The sequence below is a fragment of the Muscardinus avellanarius genome (assembly GCF_963383645.1).
Source record: "Muscardinus avellanarius genome assembly, chromosome: 4".
Lineage (NCBI taxonomy): Eukaryota > Metazoa > Chordata > Mammalia > Rodentia > Gliridae > Muscardinus > Muscardinus avellanarius.
In genome coordinates, this window is record NC_137789.1 from 103,051,354 (window position 1) to 103,070,189 (window position 18,836).

At 46.6% G+C, this 18,836-nt stretch overlaps 1 protein-coding gene across 1 annotated transcript in view; it reads left to right on the plus strand.

The window, feature by feature from the left end:
- Nucleotides 1–18,836, plus strand: part of WDFY4 (WDFY family member 4) — a gene marked incomplete at both ends in the record, with an annotated part of 274,912 nt that overhangs the window by 8,181 nt on the left and 247,895 nt on the right. The window contains 5 exons of the mRNA XM_080694795.1: nt 6,630–6,744; nt 7,891–7,997; nt 10,879–11,013; nt 13,826–14,015; nt 16,567–16,756. Of these exons, the coding sequence (XP_080550921.1) occupies nt 6,630–6,744; nt 7,891–7,997; nt 10,879–11,013; nt 13,826–14,015; nt 16,567–16,756 (737 nt within the window). The remainder of the gene's footprint in view (nt 1–6,629; nt 6,745–7,890; nt 7,998–10,878; nt 11,014–13,825; nt 14,016–16,566; nt 16,757–18,836) is intronic.

Genomic DNA, 18,836 nt, shown 5'->3' on the forward strand with positions numbered 1-18,836 from the left:
CAGGTCTACATTGTTAACCATTGGACTTCTTGCTCAGTGTTGGGGTTTGGAGGATGGGGCATATCTGGTTTCTCTTTCCCTGTCCTATGACTCACTGCGCAATGGCTTTTCTAAAGCCTTACTGTTCCTTTGTGCACACACACGAAAAAAACTTCCACCCCCCTGCCCCCACATGCATGATGTTTAGACAGCTGACTCTGGGATGTGAGACAGGGAAGAGGTTTTATTACATCACACAGGAAGCGACACAGTGACTTCTGGAGTGTGCTGAGTCGGTCTCTTCCTGCCAATGACCTTGAACTTTGGTCTTTTTGGCACTTCCCCATCATTGGCTCTTGAGGTGAGGGAAGGAGGGAAGGTGTTCCTCTAGCACATGTGGCCACGTTGGGCCTTTGGTGGAGTTTGCTCTGGTAGAAGGGAAATACGCATGGTCTTCACATTCTCACGTAGAGAAATTCTGTAATAATAGATGTGAGGAAAGTTAGAGCTGTAGAAGTAGTTCTTAAGATTGTCTACAGAACACGTGCTTTAAGACAAAGCAGGAAGCAAGGCAGAGAATGCCTGGAATGCCAGGTGTGGTGATGCACGTTTGTAATCCCAGGACTCAAGAGGCTGAGACAGGAGGATCGCAGATTCGAGCCTCAGCAACTCGGTGAGGCCCGCAGCAACTTAGCAAGACCTTGTTTCAAAATAAAAATTAAAAAGGACTGGGAGTGTGGCTTGGAGATAGAGCTCCCTGGGTTCAATACCGAGTACCACACATACAAAAAAAAAAGGAAAGAAGGAAGGAAGGAAGGAAAATAAAGAAAGACAGAAAGAAGGAAAGACAGAGAGAGAGAGAGAGAGAGAGAGAGAGAGAGAGAGAGAGAGAGAGAGAGAGAGAGAGAATGCTTAACAATGAGTGTGAACGTTTGGAACACAATATGGGGGGTGGCAATGTTGTGAATAGGCTCCTGGTCCTCTATTTCTCTTGAACCTGGATGGTCTGTGATGGTTTGGCTAATGGAATGGGGCTATTGTGACATTTCTGTGTACAACCTCAAGAGACTCATGCTTCTTCCTTTCCTCGCTTGGAATGCTCAGCACAGACTGCGATGCTCTGAGGAAGTCCAAAGCCCAGAGTATGTGGAGAGGAACCACACTGGCTGCCGACGGCCAGCACCAGCCACCTAGGAAGTGCTTCTCTAAGTCTCCGTTAGCTGCTCCGGATGGTGGAGCAGAGGAAGACTGTCCCTGTGACTCCTGGCCATGTTGCAGATCCATGAGCAAAGGATTGACTGTGGCTATTTTAAGGCACTAAATTTTGGGGTGGTTTGTGAGGTTGTAACAGATATTGATGAGTCACATGAGGAGGGAGCCATTGATTTCTTGATATTTACTAAATTAGTTGTACTTAGAGGTGAGTGTGTGTGTGTGTGTGTGTGTGTGTGTGTGTGTGTGTTACTGTGAATTGAACTCAGGGGCATTCTACCTCTGAGCTATACCCCCAACCCTGCTCTTAATTTATTATTTTAAAGCAAAGTTTCACTGAAGTTGGCCTCCAACCGTTGATCCTCCTGTCTCAGCCTCCCAAGTATTGGATTATAGGCGTGCACCACCTTATCTGGCTCATATGTCCACATTTAGTCTACCTAACCAGACAATGGCCCAGAGGTTATTTTATTCCATGTGAACAGTCATTCTAATATCAACCAAAGACATATCTGACAATGAAAGAAAGTTAATAACATTCACTATAACAAGGACGGCCAGCAATTGTTTTCAAGTGTTGTGTTCAGAGGGAACAGCAAGGGTGAGCGGCCTCCTTGTTCATCCCTGATTCCACTGCCTTGCAGTGGAGCCTGGAACATGGTTATTCCCACATTGGGGAAATAACATTTTTTGTTGTTTTAGCAAAGCTTTGATGTGCCACTTAAAAAAAAAATTTACAAAGGAGATTGTCCACTGTGTCACAGTAACAGGGAGCATAAAATCCCAGAAATGGCTGAGGCTCATCTAAGGACAAACCCCCCAAACTTGGCACTACCGAGGTGATGGTAACATTGTGGTCAGGCTGAGAAAGCTGTCATTCAAAGGCTGAGTTTTTCTCCCAGCTCCTTGAGTACTTTGTAATTTCTTATTTTCCTTTGGAGACCAGAGCATTGGTTTCCTTTGTCTTTCTTTCCTGAGAGGGAAAAAAATTAGGCATGATGGTGCAGCTTCGATAATGTTAGTAAATAAAAGTAGTTTAAAATATTGAGTAATATTCTCCCAGCATGCAAATCCCGGTGTGAGAAAAAAACCAGGGCCTCTTGGAAGCTGCCTTAACTCTTTGAAGTCTCCAAGGTACCATTCAGTAAATGATTGGCTCTGTTCATCAAACAGCACCCCGGTGGCCTGAAAGAGTTAAACCAGTCTGCAGAAGTGCCCGTGGAGGTCCCAGGAAGGAGCGTGAGCCTTGGGATATCCGGCTCACAGTACAATTACTGCTCAACTCACAGTGGCCCAATTTGCTTTATTGTGGAGAGCTTCCTGGAGTCCCATTGCTCCAGAGACAATATAGATGCGTTGGAGTCAACTGCCTGCAAATTGGTCTTTGAAGAGTTTGCCAGTGCTGCGAGGAGGCACAGGAGTTTGTTAGGACGACATCGTAGCAGAGTTTGGGGCTCCCGGGAGAGAAATCTTATCACAGGAATTCCAAGCCCAATACCTGATTTTTCTTTCCAGTGAATCAATGTGTCTGAGGCCTCTGGCTTCCAAGAGATAGCCAAACATTTTAGGTAAGCAGATGCTACTGAGGCATGTTCTCTGTGTGTGGAATAATTCAGCTCTTTTTTATTTTTGGTACTGGAGGTTGAACCCAGGAAGTTCTAACTCTGATCTATACCCCCAGCCTTTTGTTGATGTTGTCCTTCTCATTTCAAAATAGGGTCTCAGTAAGTTGTTGAGACTGGCCTCAAACCTGTGATCCTTCTGTCTCAGCCACCCAAGTAATGAGATTATAGGCATGTGCCACCATCCCTGGCTATAATTCAACTCTTGATGCTGGCTCTCTGTGCTTACCCTGCAGCTCAGCCCCAGTTTTTTGCAAAGTGCACAATGCTAGTGCCAACCATGTGTGCTTTGTTGTGGAATTATTGGAAATAGTGCATGCATGTGCTTGGCTCAGCATTTGACACAAGACCAGCATGCTATACATTTTGGCCATTGTTGCAATGCATCCCGGGTTCCCTAATCATTTTCCTCACATATCAAATATTTGTTGAAGCTCTGCTATGTCCAACAGCATTTCACAGTAAGCTCCAAGCATTTTGATTGTTTTAGCAGAGTTCTAATGCACTGTTTTTTTCCCCCCAAAGGGAAAGGTCAATCGTCTCCATTTCTATAGTAAAAAAATAAAAGAAAAAATTTAAATCTTTACAAAGTTTTGCTCAAAACACAATGTGTGAATTCTCAACATTTAGTATATACAAAGCAAAACATTTCAGATAAACTCAAGCCCGCTGTGTACACGTTCTTGAGCCCATTTTTGCCCAAGTAACCACTACTTTGAATTCAAGGTACATAATTCCCAGGGCAGATGCATAGTTCTATTAGGTACATATTCCATCAGTAATACACAATACCATCTTATGGTCTCCTGTAGAATCCATTCCATAATATATGCTTACAACTTTTTTTTTTCCATTTGATATTCTTTTTCTGGAGTTTCTACATGTTGAATCATTGGGCTCTCTATTTTTTGGTACCATTTAATATCCTATTATAAAAATACATCACAAATGATTCATTTATGATCTTAATGATGCATGTTGTTTTTCCCCAAATTTTCAGTCTTACTTAAGGCCACGTAGATATTTCTGTCAGCTCACGTGGCAGCCTTTCTCAATGGAATGCCCCTATAAGTAGAATTGTAGGTTCTGGGGTGTGACCCTTAAACTTTGCTGGATTGGACTAAATTCATTTTCAAAGGGGTTCTTCCAAGCCAACTCCATCAGGAGAGATGGGGCTCTTAGGTTTTATCTATGGTATGACCAGACTTTTCATTATTTGCCTACCTGGAAAGTATAAAATATCTCATGGAGTTTTTAAGTTGTACATAAATAAGTAAATTAGTTATTTACTACTTTTCTTATCTTTTATAAATTCCCTGTTGCCTCATTGATGACTTTATTTTAAAAGTCAAGTTGCTTTTCATTTTTAAATTGAGACAGGTGTCTGGATAGTCTGTTATCTAATTGGTTCTGCATTGCACATATTTTCTCCTAACCCAAGCCTTGCCTTTTCACATCATTTTGGTGTCTTTTAATAAAGAAAACATTTTCAAAATCTTTTCTTAGTTGTGGCTTTTAGCAAACGTAGTGTCCTAGCAAGAAAAACACATTAAAAATGACTTCCCTTTGGGATTTTGATGCTCTCCTTACCTTTTCTAGGTAGATGAGCTCAGCTTAAAAAATACCTAGTGAGGTCTCTGGGCAGGAGTTTAATTGACTATGGGTGGTGAGTGGGGACAAGTAGGTGGCATTTCAGCAAAATTGCATTTCATAGAGGCCCTTGGATGCCGGCAATGTGCACAGCAGCCTACTCTCCTGGGGGACCCCAGATGGGGATCACCTGAAAGATCGTGTGTGGCCCAAAGGTAGCCACTGTACTTTGATCTGGAAAGAGCCCGCCTTGCCCCAGGACTGGTACACTTAACCTTTGACAACATAGTTGAACAGAAAGAAAAGGACGTCTGCCCAGAGCCCCTGATGAAAGGCAGACCTATGGACAGGGTTACTGCACGAACTGGGAGAACACTCTGGAAAGGGTCTGGCGTTCCAACCAGAGTTTTAAGCCATATCTTTCACTAAATAGTATCCTAAAAAAAAGGGGAAGGGGGAAGCCAACAGATAAGACAGAAAGAGAGAGGGGCAGATAAGGAAAAATTTAAGAAAACCAAAAAGGAAGAACTTTAACAACTAAGACCATGGAACAGAATTTCCGAATCCTGGAACTGATACCAACATATGAACAAAAATTAAAAATTTGACTCCATATGAATTTCAGATTTCTGTATAAACAAACCAAATAACAACAAATTAAAAGACAAATGACAGAGCTGGGTGTAATTCCAGTACTTGGGAGGCTGACTCAGGAGGATCTCAGGGTTGAGGCCAGGCTGAGTGAGGCCCTCAGCATCCTAGTGAAACCCTATTTCACAATAAAAAAATAAAAGGACCAGGGGTGTAGCTTGGACGCAGAATTCCCCTGGGTTCAGTCTCCATTAAAAAAAAAAAAAGAAGAAGAAAAAAGACAAGCTGGGCGTGGTGGAGCACGATTGTAATCCCAGCATTCGGGAGGCTAAGACTAGAGGATTGCGTTTCGCGGCCAGGGTCAGCTACTTAGTGAGGCCCTTTGCAACTCAGTGAGACCCTGTTTCAAAATAAAGAATTAAAAATAGGCCTGGGAATGTAGCTTGATGGTAGAATGCCCCTGAGTTCCATCCCCCGTACTGAAAAAAAAAAAAAAAAGACAAATGACAAACTTGAAATAACTGCAGTTGTATTACAGACCGAAGGTTAACTTTCCCATGTGTATGCATAGTCTTTTAAATAAATAAAAAACTATTAAAAGCCTTAATAGAGCAATACACTAAAAATAAAAAGTCAATTCAAGAAACTTAAGAAGCACTTACTCACTCTAGTAATAAAAAGGCTGCAATTGAGATGAGATACTTTTTCTTTGATGAGATTTTTCATGAAAGATGAAAAGAAGATGGTGAGCTTTATCTTAGAATGACTTAGTAATACGTATCAAAGCAATAATAAAAAGTAAAGCTTTAACTTATAATTTCTCTTTTTAGAATTTATCTGAAGGAAACGATTGAAAGACTAATACTAAAATGCCTGTGTAAGATTTGAAAACTGCATGCTGAGGCTTGGATGTGCTTTGAGGTCTGCAGAGGGTCTGGTGCCGGCAGCATGATCCCAGGGTGGTGGTGCTGAGGTGGCGGGACCTGCAGGAGGCGGGGCCAGTGGAAGCCAATCTTGCCATGGGCGCATTTCCTTTGGAAGAGACGTGTGCTGTCTCTCATGGCGTGATCTCACCAGAGCCACTTCTTGTAAAGCAAGGCACGCCACCTTGGCCCATTAGCAAGGGGTCACCTCCCTGTCTGCAGCTCTTCCATGTTGTGACACAGCCCAGGGGCCCTCACCAGAGGCCAAACCGATGGGACCACTTGATCCAAAGCTGTGGGCTGATAAACCCCTTTCCTGTATGAGGTACCAAGCTTCAGGTACTTTGTTATAGCTGTAGAAAAGGGACTGAGACACTGTGTAAGAGGAGAATCAGTGAGACACAGCAATTGACTGGGTCAGGGAGGGAAGAATCACTCTTTGGCCTTCAACTGCGGCAACCGGCACTTGGCAGGGCCATCCCCTGGTACAAGGTACAGAAGGTTTTGGGGGACAGTGACAAATTGGAGTCTGTGTGTTTGATGTTTTGAGAGCATGCGTTCAAGGACGATATCCAAGCCTAATGAGCAGGTGGCAAAACAGCGAGTGTGGGTGATTTGAGGGCACTTGAGAAAGGGAGCAGAGGCCAGGAGAATCCCACACCTTGCTCTCAGTGCTGACTTCTCTGACCAAATCCTGTTTGTTGCATGCTAGGCCTGGGAACACTCTGTGGGCATCATCTGCTTTCCCAGTCTGCAAAACTTGGCAGAAGATGTTTCCAACCAGCTTGCCCAAGAAATACAGGAGGCCCTGGCCGGGAAGCCTGCAGGTATGAGAGCGGAGACGCTGGCAAAACACCACGCAGAGCAGAGAAGCTCTGCAGCCCCTGCCCTGCCCTGCCCGTCAGGCTGGCTGCTCTCTCCTGGAGAGCTCTGCATGCCAAAGACATGGCACCAGCTCTGCCCTGAGGGACAGGGAGACAGGAGGGAAGCAGGGGAGTGGGGAAGGGGACTCAGAGAGCTCGGCTGCTCCCCAGAGACACACAGATGCCTGCAGTCACGCATGCACACAGAGATGTACACGCACTGTACACATACACTACACACAGACACACACAGACTCTATATGCCTCCAACACACAGACACACAGAGAGACACACCACTGCACACAACACACCGCACACAGACCAGCCTCTACATACCCTATACACATGTGCACACATAAATGTACACACACCTCACACAATATACTATACATAGACACCACATCCTATATACACAGACACACATAGAAACATACACACCACACACAACACATTGCTTACATAAAATATACATACGAGTTACTACAAACAGAGACACTGCAACACACACAGATTTCACATACACATTTCATATGTAATACACAATCTCATGTGCACATGCATATACACAGACACACAGAAACAAATACAGAGTGACTGCCAGACAGACACAGAGGACCTGCTGGGATTAGAGGCGCCACTGTGTGTCCAGCACAGTCTGTGGTCTGGGAGTCACAGAGGCCGCAGCACATCTGTGCGGGTCTCCTGGTTTGCATTCTTGCCTGCAAGTGAGCTGGACCCCCGAGGCCGAGCGGATGTCACAGTGGCTGTGGACTGGGGGCAGCTGGAGCAGGGATTGCAGGGATTCTAGCCCTGTAAGAGGCTGTGGGATGCAGGAAGTGGGGTGAAGAGTCTGGACTTGGGGAATCCAGTAGCTGAGGACCTTGTTCTTACTCATCTGGGAAAAGGGAGCCACTGGTAGTGGTGGGACAGGTGGGGGCCTGATGAATGCTGTCCTCCATGGAGACAGAGTCTGGTAGAGTGTGAACTCGGGTGGCCTTGGGTGTTTACGCAGGTGCTGTGACACAGCTTATGGGGAGAGGAGGTCCAGAGTAGTGGGGAGTTGGGCAGGCCGGTCGCTACACTGCCCAGCTCACCATGTTTTCTTCCAGAGCAAGCTCGAGTGGCAGCTGGACAGCTGCTGCAGTGGAAGGGGGACATGGACCAGGACGGCTACCTGCTCCTCAAGTCCGCCTATGTGCTCACGGGGACAGACTCGGTGAGTTTGGGGCCGGCTGGCCTCTTCCTGGGGGACACCCTCATTCCTGGGCAGAGAGAAGCTAGTTGCTGCTGCTGGCATGACTTCAGATGCTTCCTGATCATGAAGCTGACCGCTTCTCCTCTCTTGCCTTTGGGTATAAACAATTGACTTCTGGCTTTGAAATTCAGGTTAGAATTTTGCCTTTTAAGTTCACAAGGTGTGCATAACCACGGATAAGTGATTTTACCTTTTGCTGCTTGGTTTTGTTTCTACTTTTAAAAGTGGAAGTAATCAGTACTTGAGAGGCTGAAACAGGAGCATTGCAAGTTTGAAGTCAGCCTCAGCAACTTAGGGAGATTCTGTTTCAAAATAAAAAGGGCTAGGCGTATAGGTCAGAGGTAGACCCCCAGGTTCAATCCCCGGAAGGAAAACAGTAGGGGCAACCATGTCTTTCCTCTGGGTTAGTGTGGGATATTAGTGGCTGCTGTTTATCACCAATTTTCTGTTTGTGACCACTAGATGATCCCACTAATGGTTCCAATTAATCCTCCCAGGGACTCTGAGTCAATTGTGGAGACACTGTGGCAGCGAGGAGAAAACAGACATAGCCTTTTGTCCCTGCAGCCCACTCACATCTAGAGACCCCTCCGAGTCACCGTTCTCTGTTGCTTCCTGATAAGCAGACCCAGAAAGCCATACACCTGCAGCCACACGTCTGTCCTGCGTATTCTGTGCCCCATCTGGCTGTTCTCCTGTCCCCTGCCATGAAGGGGCCTTCATCCTTGAGTGATTTGTGGGTAGCTGGCATCCTCTCAAATGGAGGCTACCCTGCCAGGAGGGGCCTTGGCAGAAGTGGCCAGAGGCCCGGTGCAGGGCAGGCCTGGAGACTCAGGCTTGCATTAGGAGTGGGTATCGTGTGCTGCTCACAGGCAGCGGCTGCTGCCTTCAGCGCTGGTTGGCATCAGGATCTCAGTGTGGAGGGTGACAGCCTGGGTGGGGCAGATCATGATCTCTGATATTAACTGGGAAAGGATACTGACTGTCCCTCAGTGTAAACTTCCTGGACCACCATCAGCAGTCACCCAAAACCCAGAGCCAAGGCTCATGGGCCCCAGGGGAAGGCCTCTGTGCAGCTGAGTGGGGGCAGAGTCCCCTGAGGGCTGGCTGCCCACAGCTGTCAGTAAAAGCTGGCTGTCAGCCTGTGCAGCCAGGGAGGCCAGGAAGCTGCCCAGAAGAGTCCCGGCCATTCAGGTGTCAAATAAAAAGGGCAGGGAAGACGGCTCCTTGCACCAGAGGGCTGGGGGGGGGGCCCAGCAGCCAGAGTCTGATTCCTGGTCTTGGCTGGACTAGAGGTTTCTCTTCTTTCTTTTACTGCACACCATGTTGGTCATGTTAGTGAGCTGGGTGGGAGGTTTTGCCAACAAACTCTCTAGGTTGACCCAACATGTGTTCACAGGTGCTTGTACACAGCACGCACACACACACACACACACACACACACACACACACACACACACACTCCCAGAGATCCTGGAACAAAGGCCCCAGCAGTCTGTTAGGCTGACTTCATCTTGGCTGACCTCCTGTCCCCGTGGCCCCTGTGCAGCTGCACCAGCCACTTCCCGGTGCTGTGGTTGTCCGACTATCAGTCAACTACTAGCTGCTTTAGGTCTTGGTAAAGTCTGGGATGTGGGTGAGAGGGTGGGAAGGATCCTTTCTATGGCTGTGCATGCACTTATGATCAGTCATTCTTCTGGACTGGCTGTGCTTAACCAGGAAGCTGATGACCAAAACTGGCAGTTATGATTTTCTAGGAAGCCCTGGTATTCTAATCCTCACAGTGTCTTTCTCCCCTCCCATCCTCTCCCCTCTCCCCTCTTCTCTCTTCTCCCTTTCCCTCCCTCCCTCCCTCCCTCCCTCCCTCCCTTCCTTCCTTCCTTCCTTCTTTCCTTCCTTCCTTCATTGTATGTGTGTTTGTGTGTTACTACAGATTGAACCCAGGATGTTTTACTGCTGAGCCACATCCTCAGCCATTTTTATTTTTTATTGTGAAACAGGATCTAAGTTGCTGAGGCTGGTCTCAAACCTGCAATCCTCCTGTCTCAATCTCCTAAGTACTGGGATTACAGGCAGACACCACTGTACCAGGCTAATTTTTCAATCTTGAATTTCAGTCTCTACTAATATTCTAAAGGGTTTATCAATGATCGTGACCCAAGCTCTGGCTTCTCTATGCATCTCATAAAAGAGTTGGAATTTAACATTAGGCATAGTAACTTACTTTTAATCCCAGTACTTGGGAGGTTGAGACAGGAGGATCATAATTTTGAGGCCAGCCTCAGCAATTTAGTGAGGGCCTCAGCAACTTAGCAGACCCTGTTTCATAATAAAAAAATAAAATAGGGCTGGAGATGTAGCTCAGAGGTAGAATGCCCTTGGGCTTAAGCTCCAGTATCCCCCCCCCCCCACACACACACTTAAAATAAAAATATAAGCCAGGTGTGGTGGCGCATGCCTGTAATCTCAGTACTTGGGAGGCTGAGGCAGAAGGATCACAGGTTCGCGGCCAGCCTCAGCTACTTAGTGAGGCCCTTCGCAACTCAGTGAGACCCTGTTTCAAAAAATAAAAAGACTAAAAAATAGGGCTGGGGGTGTAGCTTGGAGGTAGAATGCCCCAGGGTTCCATCCTCAGTACCGAAAAAAAAACCCCTAACAATTATTGAACACCTAGTACATGCTTTAAATAAGCTTAATTTTCACCCAAGGTGGGTCTCACGATCATCTGCGTTTCACATTTGAGGATGTGGAGACTGAGGGAGTCCTGCAGTCCCCGCTGGTGCAGGACCTGAGAGGGGTCTGGGGCTCTGCGTCTGGGGACACGTGTGCTCTTCCCCTGCAGGAGACGCTGGGCAGAGTGGCCAAGTCTGGGCTTCCTGCCCTGCTCCTCCGCTGCCTCTACCTCTTCTTCATCTTTCCTCTGGAAAAGGATGAGTTCTCAGAGGGCGACATTCAAGGTCAGAGGATGTTTGTACAGGTGAGTGACCCGGGCTGGGACCTGGCTTTGGAGGGCAGAGTTTTTTTCTCTCTTGACCTGGCCTAGCTCTCGGGTTCCTCTGTCCTCCGGAGGGCCCAGCCCACACCCCGCTCTGCAAGGCCTGTGTGGGTAGAAAGTGAGCCGCTCCCTCACTCTCCACCTCATCCTGTATCAGCACCCCCCACCGTGCTGTCCCAGAAAGGCAGGCTTCCGCTCCCCCAGCTCCTCCTGCAGTCTGCGTTCTGGGTCCTGCCACCTTCAGCCTCTGCACCCACAGCCTCTTTTATCTGAACCCTAGCCTTCTGGTCACAAGCGTGCTCAGCCCAATTCACAAAACAGTAGCCAACATTTTCTTTTCTTTTTGTGGTACTGGGGATTGAACCCAGGGGCATTCATTCTGGCTTTGAGCTACACCTCCAGCCCCACTTTATTTACCTATTTATTTATCTATTTTTATTTTTAAACAGATCTTGCTGACTTAACTTGCTCTGGCCAATGTTTTCTAAGTACAGGCACTCAGTGATGGGGCATGGTCTAGGAAATGCATGTTCGGTACTTTCTTCGTTGTGCAAGTGTCCTAGAGCACCCCTGTGCAGGCCTGACCTCTTGATTCGGCCAAGAAGTGGCAAACATGAGGTATATGAATCTGCTGCCTCAGGTATATGTCTGTGAGACAAGGCACACTGTCTCACAGTAAACTCGTTTTTATAAGTAGAAAAAGTATACACTGTAATAACAATAAAAAGTGTAGTAGCATAAACCAGTAGCATAGCCATTTATTATCTGTATCTGTCAGCATTCTTGCAGCCATAATCTAAATATCTGACCACATAACTTAGAGGAAAGAAGATTTATTTTGTTATGGTTTGGGGTTTAGTCCATGTGAGGCCGGGGACCTCGGATCTCAGGGCATGGTGGGGGGCAGAGGCAGAGCACATTGACTGCGCTCTTTACATCATGGAGGCCAGAAACAAGGGGGTGGCGAGAAGAAACCATTTCTATAATACCTAAGGCAGCACCCCAGGGATCCACCTCCAGCCATACCCTTCTAGCAATATTTGCCAAGCTGGAAGGAGATCTCATTGAGTCATTGAGATCTCAAGGAGAGCTGCTATTTGTGTGTGTGTGGTACTGGGGATGGAACTGAGGGGCATTTTACCTCCAAGCTACGCCCCCAGCCTTAATTTTTTTATTCTTTATTTTGAAACAGGGTCTCAGTGAGTTGCAAAGGTCCTCACTAAGTAGCTGAGGCTGTCCACACACCACGATCCTTCTGTCTCAGCCTCCCAAATGCTGGGATTACAAGCGTGCGCCACCATGTCTGGCTGAGAGCTGCTCTTGATAAAATGGGAGAGAAGCTAGGACTGGTCCATGCAGAAGCCTGGAGGCCATGCGAGGGCATTTGGATTTTACTCCAAGTAGATAAGAAGGTCTCAGAAGTCCCTGCTAGCCATCGGAAAACTAGAAGAAGGGCGCAATTTGAAGCGGATAGGATAACTCTTATGATCTTTTCGAGCAGAGTTTAAATGCCATTAGGAATTCTGGGGCACTTCTCTTTTTAAGTAGCACCAGGTCAGTCAGGCACGGTGGTGCATGCCTGTAGTCCCAGTACTTGGGAGGCTAAGATAGGAGGATTGCAGGTTTGAGGCCGGTGCACACTAATTTAGCAAGATTCTGTTTCAAAATAAAAAAAATAAAGTAGAGCTGGAGGTGTATCCAGAAGTAGAATGCCCTTGGGTTCCATCCCTAGTACTACAAAAATAAATAAGTACCACAGGATTCTCCATACCTTAATTGTTGATAGTATTTTTTTTGTATTTCCATACAAAAGGCACCAAACTCAATTATTTTGTTACAGAGAATCTCCTCCTCCTCACCTGCAGTTTCCCTTTCCAAGGTTTTAGTCACCTGTAGACAACATCAGTCTGAAAATGCAAGACAAAAAATTTCACAGATAAGCAATTCATACGTTTTAAATAACTTTTTATTATAGTACATTGCTCTGTTGTATGTACATACATGTTATACAGTGATACTGTAATATACTACAGTATATTACTCTAGTTTATTATTAGTTACTACTGTTAATCTCTTATTATGTCTAATTTATTAATTAAACTTTACCATAGGTACGTATGCATATAGGAAAATATAGTACTCTGGTTCCTCAGTATTGTTGGGAGATTGGTCCCAGGATTTCTCATGGATACCTAGATCTGTGGATGCTGAAGTCCCTTATAGAAAATGGCAGAGTACTTGAATATAACCCATGCACATCTTCTCTATGCTAATATCTCTAGATTATTTATAACACCTAAAACTATGCAAATGCTATGCAAATGGTTCTTATTCTATCTTGCTTAGGGAATAGTGACGAGAAAAAAAGTTTGTACATTTTCAGCACAGATGAAGCATTTTTTTTTTCAGAAATTTTCCATTCTTATCTGCTTGATGGGAAATCCACAGAAACAGGGAGGACTATACATACAGGGTTCAATACTATATAGGGTTTGGGGCATCAGGCCATATTTTTGGGCGTTTCTCCATGGACGAGTGGACCACTATGTTCTGATTTGGAAAGTATCACAACCACTTGTACAAGGACGAGGCCTTCTGACTTGAGCCATAGCCCTGCCGCTTTCCTAGCTGGCTCCGTTGACCATGCTGGTGCCATGCACGCAGTCCAGACCTTGCTTCTTGTCGAGATTTGCCTGTCAATGCTCCAGAGAATTGGGGAACTCATCTGTTACAGGAGGGAGGCTAGCCAGCATCTTCTTGCGTTTTGTTTTGTTTTCGTTTTTTTCTTTTTCAGATGTTGCTCAATATTTGCAGTGAGTCTGAGTGTTTGGAGGGACTTCTCAAAGGAAGCGAGCTCCAGTCTCTACTGATCGCCACCACCTGTCTTCGGGAGCATAGCTCTTACTTCTGGAAAGAGCCCACCTTCTGTGTCCTGAGGGCAATCTCCAGAGCTCAGAGCCCCAGCATCGTCCAGTACCTGCAGGGTAGGTTCCAGGAGACCAGCTGCGGGCTGTGGGCCACTCCAGGCTTCCCTTGAACTCTTGGAACCAAGGCTGAGGGTCCACTTTCTACGAGACTCTGGGATGCTTTCCCAATGTCAGCATAAATTTCAGGGACCAAAGAAAAGATGAATAGACAGCTGTGCCCAGTAGATGATCCAATACTGCATGATTCCGTTTCTGGTAGTTCTTGTATTATTTGTTTTGGTGCTGCACTGGAAGAGGGAGAAAAAAAGGAAACTAATTTGTGTGTTCTACCAAACAGGCAGGGACCATGACTATATTCTTTCCTTTGTTTATTTGAGGTGGGTTTTGGCATGGGGAAAATGGAGATCAAGAGCAGTAGAGGATATTCTTAAAATCTATTTATTTAAACTTGGAGTTGTTTGATTCTAGCACTTTAGTTTCTGCTTTGGGACGCATGTCTAGACTATACCATGTAAGGCCATAGACTCTAGAACCAGGAAGCTAGGGTGTGGACTCCAGCTCTGCTGACTGACTTCAGGCACTTAACTGCTGGGTGCCTCAGTGTTCTCATCCGTGAAATGGGAACAACATCCGGCTGATCTCCCTGGGTTGTGATTCTTCAGTGAGTTAACCTATGTAAAGTGGCACGTGGTGGATGCCTCATTGGTCTCAGCATCACATCATCGTTCCTTGGGTTCGATCAAAGGCAAGATGGTGCAGAAGTTGATTCTATCAGCAGTCCGTGGGGCCTTGGGATCACCTGCCTCCTGAACACCCAGAGAGTGCTGAGAAGCATGGAAACCACTGTGGCTCACAGGATCTCAAGGAAAGAGATGGGCCTCATGTCAGACTTCGGGTTTTCCTGAGTCTGTGAGAGGCTGAGCATGCGTGCTACCTCACAGTCTACTCATTTGGCTTCCCCAGCTCTCAGAGGAGGCTCTGCTCAACAAGAAATCCCCAGGCACAAAGGAGCATGCAAATGCAGCCCGATGGCGTCTCTCTGCTTTTTCTTTCTTTCTCTTCTAAGTACTGGGATTACAGGCCAGTGCACCACACACCCCGCTCAGCATCTATCTTCTGGCTCAACCCTTCCCTTGGCTTCCCAGCACCATTGAGTTGGATGATGGATTTTACGTGAATGGGCATTGCCTTCCTCCTCTTCCTGGCTCTCACTGCTCTGCTCCAATCCCCTGGCTTCTCCAGCACCCAGAACACACCATCTTGCCGGGCGTGATGGCGCACGCTTGTAATCCCCGCGCTTGGGAGGCTGAGACAGGAGGATCGCACAGGTTCGAAGCCAGCCTCAGCTACTTAGTGAGGGTCTCAGCAACTTAGTGAGACCCTGTTTCCAAATAAAATATCAAATAGGTCTGGGAGTATAGCCCGGAGGTAGAAAGCCTCTGGGTTCCACCCCCAGTACCACCAAAAAACAAGCAAACAAAAACACACCATCTTCTCATGCTCCATCTCTTCATGTACTCAGCCATCCTTCCTTAGGGAAACTTAGGCTTTTCAGCAAGATAATTTCTGCTCAGCTCTCCATATTTGGCTCCAGTGTTGCTTTTCAGGGTCTTCCAGGACGCTTGGGTTGTGTGTCTCGCATGGGATCTGGTTTTTTAGATTATTTTTCTGTGGCCAAAATGCCCATTAAGAACAAGTTAGAGGAGGAAAGTTTTACTGGGCTCTCAGTTTAAGAAGTTCAGTCTATTGGCTGGCTCTAAGACAGAAATACCGTGGTGGTGGGGCAGGGCAAAGGACGCCCATCACATGGTAGCTGGAAAGCAGATAGAGTGCCAGAGGAAGGGACCAGGGGCAGATATGGTCCTAAGACCACAGCCACTGACTTCCTTTCTCCATCCATACCCGACCTGCCTTTGTTTCCACCCAGTAAATCCATTCAAAGTATTAATCCATTAACAGTTGTATCCACTGATGATACTAGAGCCTTGATCCAGTTATTTCACCTCGGAACACTTCTGTATTGCCAACACATGAGCTTTTCCAGGGGACATTTTATATTCAAATTGTAACACCTGGATTCTCCTGCATACGGGGAAAGAGGAACAGGGGCTGAGTGGATCCCTTCTCCCGTGTTACCTGCTGGTCTGCAGTGTGGCTCACAGGATGGCACTTTCCATGGGGAGCCTCCTCTTTGATCCAAGATCCAGCAGAAAATGGTCTGGACTCATTCTCATTCATGTCTTAAAGTGCAGTTTAAAATGGAGATGGAGCTGGGCACGGTGGTGCATGCACACTTGTCATCCCAGTACTTGGGAGGCTGAGACAGGAGGATCGCAGGTTTGAGGTCAGCCTCAGCTACTTAGTGAGGCCCTCTGCAACTTAGTGAGACACTGTTTCAAAATAAAGGATAAAAAATAAGACTCGGGGTGTAGCTTGGAGGTAGAATGCCCCTGGGTTCCATCCCCAGTACCAAAAAACAAAACAAAACAAAACAAAACAAAACAACGACAACAAAAAAACACACACACACACAAAAAATATAAAACAAAAACCTAACTGAATCAAGTGCAGGTGGGTTGCTCAGCAGCCTGTGCTTTCCTTCCTGCAGCTGCCGATTGTGTCCGGCTCTCGGTTCAGAACCTCTCTAGGCTGGCAGAGACCCTCCTGGCACCTGAGGTGAGCGAGGCCGTGAACCTCCTTCTGGGTTTTGTGAAGGACTCCTACTCCATCTCCTCGGCTCTGCTCCTGGAGTTTGAGAACGGAGAGGGTTACCCTCTGCTTCTCAAGGTGCTACTGCGGTAAGTGGCCGTGCCTGGAGGGGCGGAGCATGGGACGACTCCAGCTACAGGCTTCAGAATCATTTGGGGTGTTTTTTGGGGAAAGCAGATATTGAAGTGTCTCAGAATGTCTTCTGCCATACAAAGCTTCCTAATGTGTGGCCAGAGAGACACCACCCCTTGCTAAATAATTCAACACGCAGCTGAGGGTGGTGACTACTTCCTTAGAAAATCAGTGATATCAGGGATAAGAGCTTTCCAAGTGCTCTTGGTGGCACACACCAGCAGCACGCTGCTGGCCTGACTCCCACTTGACAGAGCCCACCTGTGTTTGGGGGCTTCCTGGAGGTGCTGTATCCTGCCTGCGTGAGTGGTTGAGGGCTGGGTGGGGGGGGTCAGCATCCCCCAGGGCAGCTTCTAACCAATGCCTGATAGGAAGTGGCGGGTAAATTCCTAGAAAAGGTGTCCCTTGGCCAGGACAGCTCTACATGGCCTAGAGTTTCCCAGAAGAACCAGCGACCACTGCCCAGACAGGAACCGGCTTCCTAGTGCTCTTGAACTGGCTTCTGGTTCTTCTCTGCTCACCTGGCATCTCCCGCTTTGTGTTCCTCTGAGATGAAGCTTCAATTGAACCACTTTTCTCCCCAATCCTTGAACTGTGGGAAAGGGAAAGCCAGACAAAAACACCTTCCCCTGGGTCAGGGATAATTTTTTTCCAGGCTGACTTGTTATATCATCTTCATATTGGGCTCAGAGATTACAAAGAGCAGGAGACGGAAGTCAAAGGCACTCCTCAATGTCCAAGCTTCCCCACTGATCTTGGGGACTGTTTCAGGGAAAACCTACTCGTGTTCCTTGGGCCTGGCTTTGCTGCTCCTCTTTGGGGTGAAGCTTACCGTTTGGTTTTACAGGTGTCTCTACAGAGCCAGGCTTTGAGTCTAGAGTGGTGGTTGGATGAGCGGGGGCTGAAGCCCCTCATCTGCAGAGTCTTTACAGAGCTATAAGTGATAATAACCCGAGAGCCTTCCTCTCAAGGATGCTAAGAATAAATGGGTCCACCACATTTCACATTAGTCTAGACCATGGCCACCTGGAAATGTCCACTGCCATGGTTTTTATAGCATCTTCTACACAGTTCTTCAGCTCAACAGGTGGTCAACTTTTTTCAGGCTTCAGGTGGAAGGTAGGAAGGGGACGAGCCTGGTTCGGGGAGCACCTGTTTGAGCTCATCGTTGTTCCTTTCTGTCCTAACTGCAGTCATGTAGCAAGCGCTTTTCATCTTGAAATGAGACGCCAGAGGCCCTTCCCCATGAGCAGAGCAAGTAGCCTACCTGCCCATAAAGAGCTAAGGCTGTCAGGCACTGGGGTAAATGCCTATAACCCCAGAACTTGAGAGGCTGAGACAGGTTTGAGGACAACCTCACCAATTTAGTGACACTCTCAGCAACTTAGTGAGACCCTCCTTCAAAACAAAAAAATAAAGAAATAAAAAGGGCTGAAGATGTACTTGATTTTGTGTACAGTATTCATCCCTCCCGTTAACTAAAGTCAAAAGCAATATTCATTTTTAGGATAAGCAGAAGGAAGTCTACCAAGTACAATTCTTTCCCACACTGATTCATTCTTAGTATTCTTTGGAAATACTAAGTCTCTCATTTTGAAGGTAACCCTGCTCTGCTGGTGCTCGAAGCTCATGTCTTTTGGGGATCCAGTCATAGAAAGTAGCCTTCCTCTGAGCAGAGTTGCAATCTCTCTGGACAATAGGTTCATCTGGACAATAGTCCTCCTTCAGCAGCAGGGATATATTTCAAGACTCCTAGTGATACTCGAAACCCTGGATAGTACCAAACTCTATACCTACTTTGTTTTCTCCTTTACACAGTTATCTGTATGTTACATACTTATCTGTATGTTACTGTATAAATTAGGCACTGTAAGAGATTAATGACAATACTTAACAATAAAATAGAGCAATAATATAACAATATACTACAACAAAGTAGCCTAAAACTTGTGAGTTGTTTATATTCCAGTTAATATTTTAGGATCGCCATTGATAGAAGGTCATTGCAACTTCCAAGTGCCCAGTGCCAATAACGGG